This window comes from Procambarus clarkii, chromosome 54 (assembly GCF_040958095.1).
Source record: "Procambarus clarkii isolate CNS0578487 chromosome 54, FALCON_Pclarkii_2.0, whole genome shotgun sequence".
Lineage (NCBI taxonomy): Eukaryota > Metazoa > Arthropoda > Malacostraca > Decapoda > Cambaridae > Procambarus > Procambarus clarkii.
In genome coordinates, this window is record NC_091203.1 from 6,028,906 (window position 1) to 6,050,183 (window position 21,278).

Below are 21,278 nucleotides of genomic sequence, written 5' to 3' on the forward strand. Positions count from 1 at the left end.
TAATTGAACAACCACTTGTTCTCAAAACACATAAGAATGCAAATTAAATATAATAGTTACTTGCAAAATATATAAGTACAATGCCACCTGCTTAATTACTGTAAATAAACTAATTATATAAACTTAGTAAAAGTGACATCTGGAACTCCCATAACTGAACAGGTCCAGCAATTCTAATATCCCGAATCTAACAGGTATTAGACGTGTGAAGAGCAACCGCGCTCCTGTCCCCACTGACATTGCCACACCACACGACAATTTACAAAAACACAATATGTGTACATATACAGGCAATGATATAATGGAACAAAACAAGTCTATTCAAATTTATATACGTATTCGGCTAGGAGTACGTAACAGAGTAGGGGGTGAGTCTTGGGTACGTTTTGCCTCCTGGTCAAAACGTTTTGTGCCACTGGTTGACGTATCTTGAAGGTAGCATCTTATACTTGTATAATATGCGTAACTTGATGTAGAGAAGAGCAGACTCAATCTCTCTTGAAAGAGATTATTGTCACAACTCTCCCCCGAAGCCTGCTCTTACGGGTGAAGTTACGTCTTCAGGTGGTAGAGTGGTAGGTGGAACTGCCTCTACCTCATAGACTCTGGAGAGGGCGTCTGCTATGATGTTGTCAGAACCTTTGATGCAGAAGATCTCCAGGTTAAAATTCTGCAGATATAAAGCCCATCGTAGAAGTCGTTGATTGTTGAATTGGGCTTGCTGCAAGAAGCATAGGGGATTGTGGTCCGAGTAGATGGTGGTAGACTGAGCACCTTGCAGGTATGATTCAAAGTGCTGCAAGTTCAGGACGATGGAGAGTAGCTCCTTTTCGATAGTGCTGTAATTCTTCTGGTGTGGTTTTAACTTGTAGCTGTAGTAGCTAACAGGTAGAACATCCTCGCCTCGTTGTTGCATCAGGACGCCCCCGATGCCGGTACCACTGGCGTCGACATGGAGGATGAAAGGCTTCGTGATATCTGGCGAGGAGAGAATAGGATTACAACAGAGCATGGATTTAAGTTGTTCAAAAGCAATGGTTTGCTGAATGGTCCAATGATATCCGTTGCTTGGGGCTGGTTAAAGTGATCAATGGTGTCGCCACCGTACTAAAATTCTTCACAAACCTAAGGTAGTAGGAGGCAAGACCAAGGAAGAGCAGGAGCTTGTTTCCTGGTGGTAGGCTGTGGGTAATGCTGGATAGCTTGGGTATGTATGTTTAACGGAGCTATGCTGCCACTCCCTATCTCATGACCAAGATAACGCACTTTACCTTTAGTAAAGGTGGACTTGCCCAAGTTGATGGTGAGGCCGGCTGTCAGGAGCTTGGCAAACAATCGTTGCAGCTGGAGCAGATGTTCGCTCCAGGTGTTGGTTGCCACAACGATGTCATCCAAGTAGGCGTAGGTGTTATCTAAGCCCTGGATGACGCGGTTGACAGTTCGCTGGAAGGTGGCCGGGGCATTACATAGTCCAAATGGAAGGCGTTTGTATCTGTAAAGGCCAAAGGGAGTGGTAAAGGCAGATATTTCCTTAGCTGGCTCTGTCAAACATACTTGATAGTATCCCTTGAGTAAGTCTAACTTTGATAGATACCGAGCATTACCAATGGCGTCAAGGATGTCATCTATTGTAAGTAATGGATAAGCATCCTTGATAGTCACAAGATTCAATTTCCGGTATTCGGTACACAACCTCACTTTACCGTGCGGTTTCGGCACCAAGATGCAGGGTGAGACCCAAGGGGACTCACAAGGGGTGGCCAGCCCATGATCCAGGAGGTACTGTACCTCAGCACGCATAACTTCCTTTTTGCTCGGGCTTATTCGGTAGAAAGGTTGACGAATCGGCCAGGTGTCAGGGAGTAGCTGGATGTCGTGCTGAACCACATTACACTCCTGTGGATCATCGCTGAACAACTTCTGATGTTCTTTGAAGATTCTGATGAGAGGAGCACTATTACTGTCCTGCAAATTGGTATGAAGATCATTAAGGATTTCCGAGTTGGAAGGCACTGACTCAGTGTTAGTGCTTTCGGGAGGAGAAGCAGGGAAGGTCTCACTGTGGAGGTATGGACCTTTAAAGGTGGATAATGATACCAACACAGTGGGGGGAGTACCTTGATACTGCTTCAGGAGGTTGACGTGGCACAACTGGTCTTCCGCCGCCTTTCTGGAGTCTCAAGAACGTAGTTATGGATGTTTCTGCACTCCTTGATGCGGTAAGGTCCTGAAAACTTGTTTTGCAATGGAGAACCTGGAATAGGAAAATATGCCTACACGAAGTCTCCTGGTTTAAATTTCCTTAGTTTGGTCAAAATGGGCCTTCATCCTCTCCTGAGCTTTCAGTAGATTGTCATTAGCAAATTTACGTACTCTCTCTAGAATGTGTTTTAAGTTTTTAAGAAACTGGGGCACATTCTGAGGGTCACTGAAGGTGGCATTACGTAGAGGGTCTTTGAAAGCTTTGAGAGGAGTACAGCACTTACGTCCGTAGAGCATCTCATAAGGAGATACTCCTAGAGACTCATTGGGGAGACTTCTGAAAATGTTCATAATGAGGTCAAGATGTTTATCCCAGTCCTTCAAGGTTTCATTGCAAACTTTCTTTAGGAGTGCTTTAATAGTCTGATGACTACGTTCAAGAGAACCCTGTGAAGCAGGATGATTGGGGCTGGACAGTACCTATGTGATGTTGAACTCATTCCAGTGTCTTCTTGAAGAGATCACTGGTGAAGTTGGTGCCACAGTCACTTTGAACCTCTCTTGGAAATCCATACTGGGTGAAGATCTTCAATAGCTGTTTCACCACAGTAGCAGCCGTAATGTTCTTTACTGGAACTGCTATGGGGAATCTGGTGGTAGGACACAGGATAGTTAGTACATAGGCGTTGCCAGAACTGGTCCAGGGTAAAAGACCAACACAGTCTATGATGTGTCTGTGGAAAGTTTCCGCAGGCACCTGAATAGGAGTCAACGGGGCCTGGGGAACAGAGATGTTAGGTTTACCTGCCATCTGACATGTATAACACTGTTGCACGTAACTTTTGACATCTTTAACCATACCTGGCCAATAGTAGTCTTGTCTGATTCCGTGGTAGGTTTTGTTAAAACCGTAGTGAGAAAGAGCTCCGTGGGCCAGGTGTAGAATATCGGGCCGTACGCTGGTGGGAACCACTAGTTGTTCGACATTTGCCCAAACGTCGTCCTCCTTCAGCTTACTGGGTCTGTACCTGCGGTAGAGCAACAGATTCTCTAGGAAGAACCCAGGGATACTGTCAGGTTGAGTCTCAGCCTGGAAGAATAATGGTGTTATTGATAGATCTTCCCTCTGTAACTTATTGAACTCCAAACTAGTAAGATTCGGTGGTAGATTCTGAGGGTCTTGAGGGACAGCGGTAGCTGTAGTCAGCTGGTTGCGGTCGTGCAGCTTGTGCACGGGTGGTCACCAAAACCGGAGGAGAAACTTCATCACTTTCATGGACCTCTGCTGAAACATACTTAAAGATGGGATTGTCCACTATAGAGTTACACATCTGGGGTTTGTCCATGATGATCAGGTTGGACGGTTGCAGATCTTCTGCCAAGTCATTGCCCAGGAGAAGTTGCACTCCAGACATGGGAAAAGGCTTTTCCCTTATGGGGACTTGGACTTCACCGGTCACAAAAGGACAATCCAGGTGGACTCTGGCGAGTGGATACGGAGTGGTAGCAATGAGGTCAGTGATAAGGACGGTTTCCCCGGTGTAGGTGATGTTAGGCACAGCTCATTTCAATATTATTGACTGTAGAGCGGCTGTGTCCCTCAAGATCTTCAATTTGAAACATCCCTCTGAATCTATACCGTAGGTAGAGACAGTTCCAGGATACAGGTGTTTGCTGAAGAGAGAAAGATTATTAACAGGAACACCAACATTAACAGGAACACACAACATTCACAGGCTTACTGGACTTAGGAGGAGTCGGTTTGGGTTCAGGAGTTTAGACCCGCACTGGGTCAGGTGATAATACAATAAAGGTGAAAACATGGGGGAATACATAAGGGATAAATGTGAGGTGAAACATAGAGGTAACTGCAGAAGGCTTGTTGGCCCATACGAGGTAGCTCCTATTTAAACACAAAGATTAATCCAGTGTAATTGGCCTGTTATGTTGGACATTGTCTTCTATTGAGCCTGCTCTTCCCTACTTCAAGTTACACCAAAAATACAAGTATAAGATGCTACATTCAAGATACGTCACCGGTAGCACAAAACGTTTTGACCAGGAGGCAAAACGTACCCAAGATCCCCCCCACTCCACACGCCGGCTCGTCATCAAACCAGCTAACTGCCCTTCACCAGCTTGCCTGCTCCTGATTGGTGACTCGCCGACCGCGCACCTGCACACCGCACCTCAGCGCCCTCTACCTCAGTCGACGTCTGAGCCTGACCAGCTATCAACTTCAGAATATTCTTTGTGCTCTTACAGTTGACATCTCTCTCTGGCATACTAACTCATTGGCTTGTGTACGAAGGGAGGTTTCAGCCATAGCCGATATTCTCAGCACCATTTTAACATTTCACTTTTGTTATATTGTGTCTCACATTGTCTTTGCATTTATCTTTATTATTTAACTGTACTTTTCATTCCCCCGAGATTTGTCCTTATTTTCATTTATGTTTAAAGTAAATATATTAAAGTTTCATTGTTCATACTTTGTGTTTTACGTGTTCCTCCCTCTCACCACAGACAACAGGCAAGCAGTCTATATTTTTGTTTTGAGTGTGACCAGGCTTTGACACCTGCCATTGGAGGACTGCCGAACATCTACACTCCAACACTTTCCCGTCACATTTAATGGGGGCCTGTCCTAGGAGCTTCACTCGGGTACTAGTACCAGAACGTCAATTTGTGGTAAGCGTATTTCGCTTTGCTAAAGTTACTTTTCAATATTATCATTAATTTTTATATTTATATGGTGCTGTGTGTATTGTGCATTCCGAGAGTAGCATATGGTGAGTGTGAGATAACTTTGGATTACGTGGTGACTGTAGGCCGCAGTCATTCTCTTAATTGGTCATCTCTCCCTCCGTGTTGTTACTCGTGTTTACCACCTTTTGTCCCTAGGATATTTCTCATATTTTCGGCAGATCATCATTGTGGTACCCTGGTACTTTGGTTTGTCTCTGGGTCAAAGCACCCTATCTTCTGCATTCCGACCAAAGGAGGATAAGAGGGCCATAGTTTCTCAAGCATGGACTTCGTTGCTGAGTTGGGACCTCAGCAGCAGTTCTCGTCACCAGTTGACACTCGCACTCCTACACGTCGGTCAGAGATGATGATATTTACTTAGGTAGGGAAGTAGCTTTCTTTTTACAGTGCATAAAGTTCGCTAATTCTGTAAGTATCATATTCATTTAGTGGGAAACCCTTGCTTATGTCCTATAGAGACTCGGCAAGGTATGCCTACATTCTTGGACTAGCTAATTCACTTTTGGAGCAATTAAAATGTTTCATTTGTTTTAGAAACTCAGTTTCACTTATTTAGTAGGATTTTCTTGCCCTTATTCTCTTACATTGAGTACCGGGTACAAGATTTCCTGCGACTTTGATTGACTAATCATTTACCATCCTATAATTAACGTTTATTGTTAAAGATTAAAATTCCTCAGGATAGTTACCAGTTGCCACGTTATCCTGTTTCTGACATTTACCATATCACAACTATATTCGTATACATTTATTTGCTATCATTCACCACGTCTCGTCTCCAAGCTTTCCGTAACGATCCAGCTGGTGAAATAAGGACCTTATGTCGTGCCAAGAGGACTGAATTACAAACTCTTGCACAAGAGTATCAACTAGATGTTCTCCATGGAGCCAACAAAAATGAACTGCATAACTTAATTATGGATTACCTCTTAGATGAAGGGAAAATTGACTCTGAAACTCACGAAACTCACTTCTATTGCAGATAAACATGACTTGCCAACTATGAAACTCAAACTAGAACTTGCAAAGCTCGAGAGGGAGCAACAGCAAGCAGCTATCCACATGAGAGAACGAGAGGCTGCAATAAGGAAAGAAGAACAAGACCGAGAGGTGGCCCTCAAGGAACGTGAGATTGCCATACTCCGTGAGCGTGAACGAGTACAGCTTGAAGCAAAACAATCACCGCCTGGAGATACAACGCGAGCATGACAAACAGCAAGCGGCTATGGCTATAGAATGTCGTCAACAAGAAGCTCACGTTGGAAACTATACACCTCACTCAACGCCAGCAAGCTACCGCCAGTCTTCCAGTAAGTTTTAATGTCTCTCAAGCAAGTAAGTTAATGCCACCATTCTTTGAGACAGAGATTGATGTCTTTTTTACCACCTTTGAGACCCTAGTTAATAAACTTAGCTGGCCTGCTGACCAATGGTCTACCCTTCTCAGAGTGCATCTTACGGGTAGAGCTGCAGTTACTCTCAGTACCTTAGCATCTGAGAATGACTACAAGACCCTGAAGCAAGCAGTGTTGGACGCCTACCTTCTCTCCACCGAAAGCTACTGACGAAAATTCCGTGACCATCTAAAGGCAAGTACCACCACCTTTCTAGAATTTGCCAATACCAAGAAAAGATATTTCATGAAATGGATGGAAGCAGCACATGTCTCTACATTTGCAGAACTCATCAACCTCATGCTAGTTGAGGAATTCTTGAGATGTGTTACCCCTTCCGTCCGTTTATATCTAGCAGATAAAGAAGAAACCGACTACATCAAATTTGCAAAGTCGGCTGACACCTACAGCCTCATCCACCGGCTGACACCAGAACCACCTCCCAGTAAGAAGTCTTGGTACAGTTACGATAAAGTGAGTACAGAGGAAGCGAGCTCACAATTGTATTGTAAGTATTGCAAACTCTATGGACATACCATAGATAGATGTGGGAAGGCTCAATACAAGAGCAATGAATCTACTAAACCCAAACAGACTCCTCCTAAGTCCGGTAAGCCTGTAATGAATGTTGGTGTTCATGGTAATGATCTTTCTCTCTTCAGTAAACACCTGTATCCTGGAACTATCTCTACCAACGGTACAGATTCGGAGGGACGTTTCAAATTGAAGATCTTGAGGGACACAGCGGCTCTTCAGTCCATTATGTTGAAATCGGCTGTGTCTAACGTCACCTACACCGGGGAAACCGTCCTTATCACTGACCTCACTGCTACCACTCCATATCCACTCGCCAGAGTCCACCTGGATTGTCCCTTCGTGACCGGTGAAGTCCAAGTCGCCATCAGGGAAAAGCCTTTTCCCATGCCTGGAGTGCAACTTCTCCTGGGCAACGACTTGGCAGAAGATCTGCAACAGCCCAGCCTGATCATCACGGACAAACCCCAGGTGTGTACCTCTGTAATGGATAATCCCATCTTTGAATATGTTACAGCAGAGGTTCAAGAAAGTGATCAAGTTTCTCCTCCGGTTTTGGTGACCACCCGTGCACAAGCTGCACGACCGCAACCAGCTGACTCTACTGCTACCGCTGTCCCTCAAGACCCTCAGAATCTACCTCCTAATCTTACCAGTTTGGAGTTCCGTAAGTTACAGAGGGAAGATCAATCATTAACACCATTATTCTTCCAGACTGAGACTCAACCTGACAGTATCCCTGGGTTCTTCCTAGAGAATAAATTGCTCTACCGCAGATACAGACCCAGCAAGCTGAAGGAGGATGACGATTGGGCCAATGTCGAACAACTAGTGATTCCCACCAGCGTACGGCCCGATATTCTACACCTGGCCCACGGAGCTCTTTCTCACTATGGTTTCAACAAAACCTACCACGGAATCAGACAAGACTACTACTGGCCAGGTATGGTAAAAGACGTAAAGAAATACGTACAACAGTGTCAAATATGTCAGATGGCAGGTAAACCTAACATTTCTATTCCTCAGGCTTTACTAAAACCCATCCAGGTGCCTGCGGAACCTTTCCACAGACTCATCATAGACTATGTTGGTCCTTTACCCCGGACAAGTTCTGGCAACGCAAATATATTAACTATCCTGTGTCCTACTACCAGGTTCCCCATAGCAGTTCCAGTAAAGAACATTACGGCTGCTACTGTGGTGAAACATCTATTGAAGATCTTAACCCAGTATGGATTTCCAAGAGAGGTTCAAAGCGACTGTGGCACCAACTTCACCAGTGATCTCTTCAAGAAGACACTGGAGGAATTCAACATCACACAGGTACTGTCCAGCCCCTATCATCCTGCTTCACAGGGTTCTCTTGAACGTAGTCATCACACTATTAAAGCACTCCTAAAGCGCTTACCCACTGCTCTGAATGGAGCAACGTGAGTAGAGAGTTTGAAAGAGTAACTCAGGTATTGGTGAACAACGGATATAGCAACGCGGAAATAAACGCTGCTATAAGAAGACACTTGAACCGTTGGTATAATCTTGAACCTAGAACAGAAACCACAATACCTCTAATAAAATTATATTACAAATCAACCATGCACAGTTAACATATAAAAGAGGAAAGAATAATGAAAGAAATAATCCGTAAAGGAGTAAAATGCATTACTCCTAACCAAAACATAAACCTGATATTCTACAAAACCAAGAAGACTTCCGAACTCCTTATCAAAAACAGCCCGAAGCCGACGGAGAACCCTCTACAGCAGTCAAGCGTTGTATACATGTACACTTGCCCCCACGAAGGATGTAACCTTCAATCTAAGTACATAGATATGACGTCGACCAAGCTGACGAGGCGTTTGACATGCCATCTTCAATCCGGTGACCCCAGGAATCACATGAGACAAGCCCATGACATCACCTTAACAAAAGAAATGTTGAACAAAAATACCTGTATAATAGACAAAACCTAAGATGCAAGATGATTACAAATTCTTGAAGCAATTCACATAAGAATAGAACAACCTACCATGAACACCCAAATCACGGAACTATTTACTCTACCCGCCATGAGAGTAAGGACAAAACCAGAACATAACGATGCCAACACAGAAGACACTGTTCAACATAACAGGCCAATTACACTTGATTAATCTTTGTATGTAGATAGCAGCTGCCTCGTATGGGCCAATAGGCCTTCCGCAATTACCTCTATTCTTATGTTCTTATGTTTCACCCCCCATTTATCCCTTATGTATCCCCCCCCCATGTTTTCACCTTTATTGTCTTATCACCTGACCCAGTGCGGGTATAAAACCAACCAAACCTGAAAATTCTTTTTCCTTGAGAATGAACCATGGAGGTTCGAAACGTTGTGCAAATTGTATAAATAAGTGTAATACATTCTGTAGTAATTCACTTCTTTTCTTCACCTTGAAATTTCGAAAATGAGTTTTGGAGAATTCCTATTTCAGCTAAGCCCTGATGCTAAGAAAATAGTTAGAGGGATAGAAGCCCTAAATCAGAAGATAGTAAATACAGAATATGCGGTCATATTCAATGAGACATGTCTGAAAGAAAACCTACTGCCAGTATACACCAATATATATATGTCGTACCTAGTAGCCAGAACGCACTTCCCAGCCTACTATGCAAGGCCCGATTTGCCTAATAAGCCAAGTTTTCATGAATTAATTGTTTTTCGACTACCTAACCTACCTAACCTAACCTAACCTAACTTTTTCGGCCACCTAACCTAACCTAACCTATAGAGATAGGTTAGGTTAGGTTAGGTAGGGTTGGTTAGGTTCGGTCATATATCTACGTTAATTTTATCTCAAATAAAAACAAATTGACCTCATACATAATGAAATGGGTAGCTTTATCATTTCACAAGAAAAAAATTTGAGAAAATATATTAATTCAGGAAAACTTGGCTTATTAGGCAAATCGGGCCTTGAATAGTACGCTGAGAAGTGCGTTCTGGCTATTAGGTACGATATACATATATATATATATATATATATATATATATATATATATATATATATATATATATATATATATATAATGCACAGACTACCCTATTCCAGTAGCTGAAGTTTATAACTTTTCAGACACTCAACCCACCAGGGGACTCGAACACTGGCCAACAAGGTGGCAGTTGCATGCTGTATCCACTACACTATACTTCAAAGCCATGAAGAGAGGTAGGAATTCTGGGGTATTTAACCAACCAGAACTCCAATCCTCTCCCAGGCAATGAGATAGTGTGGGACCTCGGATGCTCTTTCATCGGTTCCTGTTATATGGGAAAACTCAGTGCCAAATGCTTAATGCACAGACTACCCTATTCCAGTAGCTGAAGTTTATAACTTTTCAGACACTCAACCCACCAGGGGACTCGAACACTGGCCAACAAGGTGGCAGTTGCATGCTGTATCCACTACACTATACTTCAAAGCCATGAAGAGAGGTAGGAATTCTGGGGTATTTAACCAACCAGAACTCCAATCCTCTCCCAGGCAATGAGATAGTGTGGGACCTCAGATGCTCTTTCATCGGTTCCTGTTATATGGGAAAACTCAGTGCCAAATGCTTAATGCACAGACTACCCTATTCCAGTAGCTGAAGTTTATAACTTTTCAGACACTCCACCCACCAGGGGACTCGAACACTGGCCAACAAGGTGGCAGTTGCATGCTGTATCCACTACACTATACTTCAAAGCCATGAAGAGAGGTAGGAATTCTGGGGTATTTAACCAACCAGAACTCCAATCCTCTCCCAGGCAATGAGATAGTGTGGGACCTCAGATGCTCTTTCATCGGTTCCTGTTATATGGGAAAACTCAGTGCCAAATGCTTAATGCACAGACTACCCTATTCCAGTAGCTGAAGTTTATAACTTTTCAGACACTCCACCCACCAGGGGACTCGAACACTGGCCAACAAGGTGGCAGTTGCATGCTGTATCCACTACACTATACTTCAAAGCCATGAAGAGAGGTAGGAATTCTGGGGTATTTAACCAACCTGAATATATATATATATATATATATATATATATATATATATATATATATATATATATATATATATATATATATATATATATATATATATATATATATATATATATATATGCGAACAAGCCTGAATGGTCCCCAGGACTATATGCGAATGAAAACTCACACCCCAGAAGTGACTCGAACCCATACTCCCAGAAGCAACGCAACTGGTAACTACAGGGCGCCTACAGGGCGTTGCTTCTGGGAGTATGGGTTCGAGTCACTTCTGGGGTGTGAGTTTTCATTCATATATATATATATATATATGTCGTACCTAGTAGCCAGAACGCACTTCTCAGCCTACTATTCAAGGCCCAATTTGCCTAATAAGCCAAGTTTTCATGAAATAATTGTTTTTCGACTACCTAACCTACCTAACCTAACCTAACTTTTTCGGCTACCTAACCTAACCTAACCTATAAAGATAGGTTAGGTTAGGTTAGGTAGGGTTGGTTAGGTTCGGTCATATAACTACGTTAATTTTAACTGCAATAAAAACAATTGAGCTCATACATAATGAAATGGTGTAGCTTTATCATTTCATAAGAAAAAAATTTGAGAAAATATATTAATTCCTGAAAACTTGGCTTATGAGGCAAATCGGGCCTTGCATAGTAGGCTGAGAAGTGAGTTCTGGCTACTAGGTACGACATATATATATATATATATATATATATATATATATATATATATATATATATATATATATATATGTCGTACCTAGTAGCCAGAACTCACTTCTCAGCCTACTATTCAAGGCCCGATTTGCCTAATAAGCCAAGTTTTCCTGAATTAATATATTTACTATATTTTTTTTCTTATGAAATGATAAAGCAACCCTTTTCTCTATGTATGAGGTCAATTTTTTTTTATTGGAGTTAAAATTAATGTAGATATATGACCGAACCTAACCAACCCTACCTAACCTAACCTAACCTATATTTATAGTTAAGGTTAGGTTAGGTAGCCAAAAAAAGCTAGGTTAGGTTAGGTTAGGTAGGTTAGGTAGACGAAAAAACATTAATTCATGAAAACTTGGCTTATTAGGCAAATCGGGCCTTGAATAGTAGGCTGAGAAGTGCGTTCTGGCTATTAGGTACGACATATATATATATATATATATATATATATATATATATATATATATATATATATATATATATATATATATATATATATATATATATATATATATATATATATATGTCGTACCTAGTAGCCAGAATGCACTTCTCAGCCTACTATGCAAGGCCCGATTTGCCTAATAAGCCAAGTTTTCCTGAATTAATATATTTCCTCTAATTTTTTTCTTCTGAAATGATAAAGCTACCCATTTCATTATGTATGAGGGCAATTTTTTTTTATTGGAGTTAAAATTAATGTAGATATATGACCGAACCTAACCAACCCTACCTAACCTAACCTAACCTATCTTTATAGGTTAGGTTAGGTTAGGTAGCCAAAAAAGTTAGGTTAGGTTAGGTTAGGTAGGTTAGGTAGTCGAAAAACAATTAATTCATGATAACTTGGCTTATTAGGCAAATCGGGCCTTGCATAGTAGGCTGAGAAGTGCGTTCTGGCTACTAGGTACGACATATATATATATATATATATATATATATATATATATATATATATATTAAGAAGGTGAGGGAACAGTCTAATGGGATTTAATATGCTTTGGAAATAGACTGAAATAAGTCAGTATTAACTTACTTATAATTAGCAGTCAGTCAGGTGCTGTCACAGTGAGAGATTGTGTTAGCTGGAGCTCTGGAGTAACATTATTATTGCAATAATGGAAGAATTAGTGAAGGATTTGGTGAGTTTGGTTGGAGCTCTGAGAGCAGAGATGGATTCCCTGCGGGAGGAGGTACGACGGCTGAGACTTCGGGAGGAAACGAAGGAGACCAGTGTTGACGAGACCTCATCGTGGAGAGTCGTGTAGGACAGGGGTCTTAAGAAGACTTTGACAAGGCCGCCTACAGACGCCCTAAGGACAGCAAATTCATTTGCCGTGTTGGAGGACGAGTGCTGTGGTGCGCCTGCAGTGAGGAAATCAGCGAGGAGCGGCGGAGCGCAGGCCCCTCAGGCTGCTCAGAAAGTTAAGGAGGTACCGAAGCGAATTTTGGTTGTGGGAGATTCCCAGGTGAGGTATTTAGACAGAACGTTTTGTGCCAGAGATAGGGGGAACAGATTAAGGGTTTGCTATCCGGGAGCTGGAATTGGAAACATGAATGATATTATGACGGGAAATGGGAACAAACCCATTATTTGTATTAGTGCAGGGGGTAATGATGTTGGGCGAGTTAGGAGTGAGGAACTAATACAGAGATTCAGGACAGCCATTGAATTAGTTAGGAGCAAGGGAGGAATCCCGATCATATGTGGCATTCTTCCAAGAAAGGGAGTGGGAAATGAATGGATGTCGAGGGCACTTGGTGTCAATTGCCGGCTGGAAAGATATTGCAAATCAAATGCAATATCTTTCATAAACATCTGGGAACACTTCTATGGAAGAAATGAAATGTATGCTCGTGATGGGGTGCATCTATCGAGGGCTGGGGTTGTTGCTGTTGAGAACTCGTTGGAAACAGTGGTTAGAGGTGTTTGTTTGCGTTTAAACTGTTAGTAGATAGTGGTATGGGAATTGATTTGGAGGAAGGAGGTAATAAAAGTATGTGTTCATGGGAGAAAAGAATTGGCAAAATGATCAGGGAAAGAGAAGGGCCTCAAAATAACAATTCACTTAGGATTTATTACACTAACAGTAGAGGTCTAAGAAATAAAATTAATGAATTAAATGCTCTTGTCTGCACAGAAAAAATAGATATTATTGCACTTACCGAAACGTGGATGAATGTAGAAAATAGAGAACTATTAGCTGAATATCAGATAAATGGATTTAAACTATTTCACACAGATAGATATATTAGACGAGGAGGGGGAGTAGCCATATATGTTAGGGACAATTTGAAATGTAGTCTCAAATAGGGAATCAAAACTGAGCCACACACAGAAACAATTTGGATAGAATTAAACGAAAAAGCAAATAATATTATAATAGGAGTTATATATAGGCCACCAAATTTAGACAGAATGGAAGCAAAGCATCTATGGGATGAAATATCTAGAGCATCTAGATCTAACAGTATTTATGTCATGGGTGACTTTAATTATAGTGGAATAAACTGGGTGAACAAAACAGGGAATAGTGAAGCAAAAGATTTTCAAGAATTAATTGACGATTGCTTTCTTACGCAACACATTAAGGAACAAACGCGGGAAAATAATATTTTAGATTTAGTGTTAACTAACAGGGAAACGCAAAATAATGACATCGAAATAGGGAGTGAGCTAGGGAACAGTGATCACAAAGTAATCAGATTTAGCATAGAATGGAATAGACCTGTAGGAGAAAATTCTGTTAAAGTGCCAGATTTTCGAAAAGCTAATTTTAATAGCCTAAGAATTTTTTTGGGTCAAATAGGTTGGAAAGTCTTGGGTATGGGGTGTGGGCCGGTCTTAGAGCGAGACATGAACCCAGCGATAGGTGACGTAAAAGGGGATTTCGATGTGGATTTAATATATAACTTATTTAAGAATATTCTAAACAAAGCACAGGAACGTAGTATACCATACAAATTGAATAGATCGAATACTAATGACCCAAAGTGGATAACAAATAATTTAAAGAACCTTATAGGTAAAATGAGAGCTTGGTACAAAAGGATTAAGAATGGGGAAGTCAGTTTAGAACAGGAATTCATACAACTGGTTAGAAATGTTAAAAAAGAGATTAGGAAAGCAAAAAGAAACTATGAAGTTCTTATAGCAGAGCAAGCAAAGTCAAATGGTATTGGGGGTGCTATATTAACTTGGATTAGGGCATGGCTATTCCAAAGGAAACAGAGAGTTAGTATAAATGGGGTTAAGTCAGAGTGGGATAATGTTGTTAGTGGAGTACCTCAGGGCTCTGTCCTGGGACCTCTGTTGTTTATAATATATATATAAATGATTTAGATTCAGGTTTGAGTAGCAACATTTGCAAATTTGCCGATGATACGAAAATCGGTAAGGAAATTAATTCGGAGGAGGACTCACTATCACTTCAAGTTCATCTAGATAGGGTTTTGAAATGACCAAAGGATTGGCAAATGCAGTTTAATGCTGATAAATGTAAAGTTCTGAGGCTAGGTAATGATGATAGAGTTACAAGATACGAGCTAGATGGTGGTGAGATTGCGAAAGGGATCTGGGAGTTATGATAAGTAAGAATTTAAAACAAAAGGATCAATGCATGAATGTTCGTAATAAAGCGAATAGGACACTGGGATTTATTAATCGAAGCGTTAGTAACAAGACACCTGGTGTGGTTCTTAAGCTATATCTTGCTCTAGTTAGGCCCCATTTAGATTATGCAGTTCAGTTTTGGTCGCCGTATTGTAGAATGGATATAAATTCACTTGAACGTGTCCAACGTAGGATGACTAAGTTAATTCCCCAAATTAGAAATCTTTCATATGAAGAAAGATTAACAAAGCTTAAGTTGCATTCACTGGAAAGGTGAAGAGTTAGGGGCGACATGATAGAGGTTTACAAGTGGATGAATGGACATAACAGGGGGGATATTAATAGGGTATTAAAAATATCAACACAAGACAGAACACGAAACAATGGGTATAAATTGGATAAGTTTAGATATAGGAAAGACTTGGGTAAATACTGGTTCAGTAACAGGGTTGTTGATTTGTAGAACCAATTGCCGCGTAACGTGGTGGAGGTGGGGTCCCTCGATTGTTTCAAGCGCGGGTTGGACAAGTATATGAGTGGGATTGGGTGGTTATAGATAGGAGCTGCCTCGTATGGGCCAATAGGCCTTCTGCAGTTACCTTTGTTCTTATGTTCTTATATTCTTATGTTCGGGTGTTGGGGCTGAGCAGGTGTGTGGCTATGAGTCCTTAACGTTGTGTTAACTGGGCGGGATAATGTCATGCAACCCTCCATCGGTTGCCCTCATTGAAGGGCTGGCGGTTGGTCATGAGTGACATTAGCTATCCTTAGCAGAGAGTTGAGCGGATGGGATAATGACTCGATAACGTCTGTCTGTCGCCTCCGTCGATTGAGGTAGGGATTATAACCTGAAATGGAAACAATGATATTCAGCACGGGTGTATTGGGAAAATATTATTATGCAGGTGTTTGCTTGCAAGTGGTTGATGATGAAAATGTATTACAGGTAAGAGAAGTATATATATTTTAAGCGTACGTTTATGCGAAGTTTCATTCAGACGCAGCCCACCTCGAGGGGTTGGTGTTGTACAGTATGGACACTTCACCATTTTGTAAACTGAAATTGAAAAAAAGAAACATATTTAAGTGTGTGAAATGTAATAATCCGGGTAAGTAAATATTCTAACACTATAAGAGAGAATAGTTTACACATGATATTTCACCTGTGGTTGCAAGAAATGAACTGTGGAATAATAAATAAGAATAACCCTCATGGTTATCACAGAAAATCTTCTGACAACAATTGCATTTGATGACGTAATAGCCTAGGGGCGGTTTTGCACAGCTCTCACATTCTAGACGACAGCATTGATTTGGTGACGGTATATAGAACACCCTGCATTTCATGCAGACTGTTAAAGTTCGTCTTTCCATGATGTGGAGCGGTATGGTGTGTAGCGAATGAAGACTCGCAGTGAACTAACGCCCCGTTTGTGGGTGGAGGAAACGAACCCAGTCAATTGAGAAGTGATTGATGATGACAGGTGTGGTCCGCTACTAATAGTAGCAATGTCAGTCCTTAACGTAAACACCAGTGGTGGGATAACCCTGGCGGGGTGAACATTTCCTAGACTCCCCTTGTAGACTTTGAAACGTTTAAGTTTGATGGACGTCATCCGCACTGTTGCGGTAATAGGATATTCGCCCAGCGTGACCTATTGTTTAAGTTCTGCGTGCTGTGTTGTTGACGACCTCCTCACTCTCCCTACGGAGGTAAGATTGAACAGCTTACCCCCTTTCAAACACCCACGACCTGCCCTCGGTTATGTGTCAAACTTCACAGAAGTGAGCCGCCCCACCCAGGCCCGCAAAGCAAGGTGAGGGAGGGAGAGAGGAGGGTGGCCCACGCCACAGTTGCATGAGCTGTCAAAGAGCTCACACCGCTCCTATGTGGTCTGCTGGTATGTGCTGAGAACCTCATGTCTATGTGGACACACATGTTCTCTTTATTCTCTTCTTCATGAATTTCTGCTTGAGGTATATCGGGGTGCCCATATGCCAAGGATTCTGTCGGGCTCAGTACATACCTATCGTGAAAAGCGGATAATCCACGTTTTGTAGTGAGACAGGTAAACATTCCTAATAGATCTGGATTGGAATTGCTTCCCAATATTTAACTCTAAAACACTTTGGAAAGCCGAATGAGTAAGTTTAGACTGATAGTAAGTGGGAATTCGTATGCAACGACAGATCCGAACCTGATCTTGAGTAAGAATTGAGTACATTTTGGGTTTTAATGCGATGAGCTTCTTAATGATTTTGGCTCCAACTTCCGATTTTAGCAAACCCAAATGACCTTTGCGAGAGTCATCAAAATAGCGATATTCAGGAGGGAAATTTCTGAAATCCATATGCTGAGACAAAGGCTGTTTACTTAATTCCTCAAAAGCATTTGGGCAGGTCAATTCAATTAAATACGAATCAGTGTCCATATACAGCAATCTAGCTTTGTCTCCATAATGAACTTTGACGGTGTTGTACCAAAAATCATACAGGATCCTTTTTGATATTTGCAGGATATGGAAGCCCAGATACGTCGGTGTATTGACTTAAGAGATTGTTTTTTGACTGTGCAAATGACTGTCTTCACTTAACAAAATACATCGTTTGAAGAACGAATTACGTGCAAGTTTTTGGAACTTGTCTCGAGATGTGACTAAATAATGCTGATCACAATATTTGCTCACATTTGTTACACTTTTGCCGTAAATTACATTCGATACCAGCTGGAAAGCTTTGCCCTTAATGGCGCAAGATGTATTCAAACGTTCACGAGCATTTGTTTCAACAAATTCCTTAAGGTACTTGGTTTGTTGGAATTCGTAAACTGCATTTACCTTAGCAACTTCCAATCCCAATTTCATCAGCACCTGAAGCAAATCCAAACTGACTAAATAATCTTTTTGGGGAAGATGAGAGGCAATTAATTTATTGTTTTTCTTGGGGAGTTTGCGAGCTTCGGTATTTAAAATGTGTTTGCAGTAATCGGACAGATCAGTAGAAATATTGGTGTGTGACAGGGTTAAGGGTAAATCATCGGCGTATCGAGCCACCTCAGGTGTGACATGCTTAGTATCACACATGACCCAATACCCCTTATTCCCATCACATGCAATATTTTCCAATCCCTGTTGGAGCCAATCATCGAGTTCGGCAGCAGATAATTTACGGATTCCGCCTTGAGAAAGCAGTTCTGTCATACAGGTGGCGTATAACCCATTACAATCCAAATGTAAAATATATTTATCAGTGCTAGAAGGATCAGCACCTGTATGCTCATTTTCTACACTCGTGTGTTGCCGTACAACAGAGGTAAATCCGCTTCTTAGATTTCTGCGCAATACATCGTACAAATGGGGATCAGAAATAGAGTCCAAGACAACTTGACTCTTAAACAAGAAAGCGTCCCACACGAAACTAGATAACGAGACATAGTGTGTAATGTATAACTTGTACAGCTCAAGCATGGTCTTGCGCCATACGGTAAACACATCACACAATAGTCCAGTATCTACTTTCAAATAGACCTTCAAGTAATCCCCAATGGTCTTGCATTCCACTAATCTAAAGACGTCTTTAGCCTGTTTATAATCGTTCTCGCTTATCGCCTCATGCTTTAAACTATTATAGAAGGCTTCTGGAGGAGGAAGAGCCGGTTCATCTAATTTTTCCAAAGATGAAATGTAGTCATAGCAGAATACTTGTTTGCCTGTCTTTAATAAATGGTGGGCGGCTACAGGGACGTCATCTTGCATAACTGAGGTGTAGGTGGTAGGTTTACCTTCCTTGATATGTTCTTTAGGTAATTTTTGCAGCTCACCATTTAGCAAAGCCAGACTATCCATAAACCAAAGTTTTCCGATATCCACTTTCATGAACTTAAATCCATCTTTGGAGGCAATATCAATTGTACGGTTGGGGAGGTTAGACAATTCATTTAAAATTACCCCGAGGTCATAGGCAGCATTGTGAGAGAAAGTGTACAAATATTTATAAGAATTTCTGCATAACATGTTGCACCTACGGCAATAGCCAGGTAGATAATTATCAAATTCAATATCATGATCATGATGACAGTACGCGTCTTTAGCTGATTTGAATGGTCTATAGCACATTTCACATGTGGTTTACCGTCTGTAAGCTTGCTAATGTGCATGTGTCATAGATATTTTGTATTTAGGCACGGTAGATTTAATTCTCTTCCATGACTTCTCCAAAGTATCTATGAAATGATTCACAGGGTCATCCCCCATATACGTTAATTTATCTATCACTTCCAATTCCCTGTTGATGATGATATAAGCGTATGCTACAGCTTTGTGACGCTTCTCAATCATACCTTGAGGATTGGAGGGGTCCAACAAGCATTCGAAATCATAATATATGTAGTATGTGAAGGCCCATAAGCACGACCGTAATTTTTTAACTTTATTTTATGACCTTCAGGGTAAAATTTTAATGTTTGTTTAACTGCACACGACTCTTCATGATCCTTGAAGCTAATGATACTGGCTTCACACCATGTAATGTAGTAGAGAAGGTAGTGTGACGGTGCTGGGGAGGGGAAGGTGGTGTGACGGTGCTGGGGAGGGGAAGGTTGTGTGACGGGGTGTGTGGGTGGAGAAGGTAGTGTACTCACCTATTTGTGCTTGCGGGGGTTGAGCTCTGGCTCTTTGGTCCCGCCTCTTAACTGTCAATCAATTGATGTACAGGTTCCTGAGCCTACTGGGCTCTATCATATCTACACTTGAAACTGTGTACGGAGTCAGCCTCCACCACATTACTGCCTAATGCATTCCATTTGTCAACTACTCTGACACTAAAAAAAATCTTTCTAATATCTCTGTGGCTCAGTTGGGCACTCAGTTTCCACCTGTGTCCCCTAGTGCGTGTGCCCCTTGTGTTAAATAGCCTGTCTTTATCTACCCTGTCAAATTCCTCTGAGAATCTTGTAAGTGGTGATCATATCCCCCACTAACTCTTCTGTATTCTAGCGACTTGAGGTTTAATTCCCGTAGTCTCTCCTCGTAGCTGATACCTCTCAGCCCGCGTACTAGTCTGGTGGCAAACCTTTGAACTTTTTCCAGTTTGGTCTTATGCTTGACTAGATATGGACTCCATGCTGGGGCTGCATACTCCAGGATTGGTCTGACATAGGTGGTATACAACGTTCTCAATGATTCCTTGCACAAGTGTCTAAATGCCGTTCTTATGTTAGCCAACCTGGCGTATGCTGCTGATGTTATCCTCTTGATATGGGCTACAGGGGACAGGTCTGGCGTGATATCAACCCCCAGGTCTTTCCCTCTCTCTGACTCTTGAAGAATTTCATCTCCCAAATAATACCTTGTAACTGGCCTCCTGCTCCCTACACCTATCTTCATTACATTACATTTGCTTGGATTAAACTCTAACAACCATTTGTTCAACCATTCCTTTAGTTTGTCTAGGTCTTCTTGAAGCCTCAAGCAGTCTTCCTCTGTCTTAATCCATCTCATAATTTTGGCATCGTCAGCAAACATTGAGATGAATGAGTCTATACCCTCCAGGAGATCGTTTACGTATATCAGAAACAGGATAGGACCGAGTGCAGAGCCCTGTGGGACTCCACTGGTGACTTCACGCCAATCTGAGGTCTCACCCCTCACTGAAACTCTTTGTTTCCTATTGCTTAGGTATTCCGTTATCCACTTTAGCACTTTACTCCTGCCTGTCTCTCCAGCTTATGTACCAGCCTCTTATGGGGGACTGTATCAAAGGCTTTCTGACAGTCCAAAAAAATGCAGTCTGTCCAGCCTTCTCTTTCTTGCTTAATCTTTGTCACCTGATCGTAGAATTCTATTAAGCCTGTAAGGCAAGATTTACCCTCCCTGAAACCATGTTGTCGATTTGTCACGAAGTCCCTTCTCTCCAGATGTGTTACTAGATTTTTTCTCTCGATCTTCTCCATCACTTTGCATGGTATACAAGTTGTAACGGTGCTGCTGGGCGGGGAAGGTGGTGTGACGGTGCTGGTGGGG

The 21,278-nt window shown here is 41.7% G+C and overlaps 1 protein-coding gene across 1 annotated transcript; it reads right to left on the reverse strand.

Moving 5' to 3' along the window:
• Positions 1-17,807: 17,807 nt before the first annotated feature.
• LOC138352601 (uncharacterized) lies at positions 17,808-19,271 on the reverse strand. The gene has a single exon (XM_069305092.1). It carries the CDS (start codon positions 19,269-19,271, stop codon positions 17,808-17,810), a length of 1,464 nt encoding a protein of 487 aa, XP_069161193.1.
• Positions 19,272-21,278: the final 2,007 nt, after the last annotated feature.

Bases quoted from the DNA above. Each gene is read 5' to 3' on its own strand.
- LOC138352601 (XM_069305092.1), bottom strand. From the start codon at position 19,271: ATGTTATGCAGAAATTCTTATAAATATTTGTACACTTTCTCTCACAAT.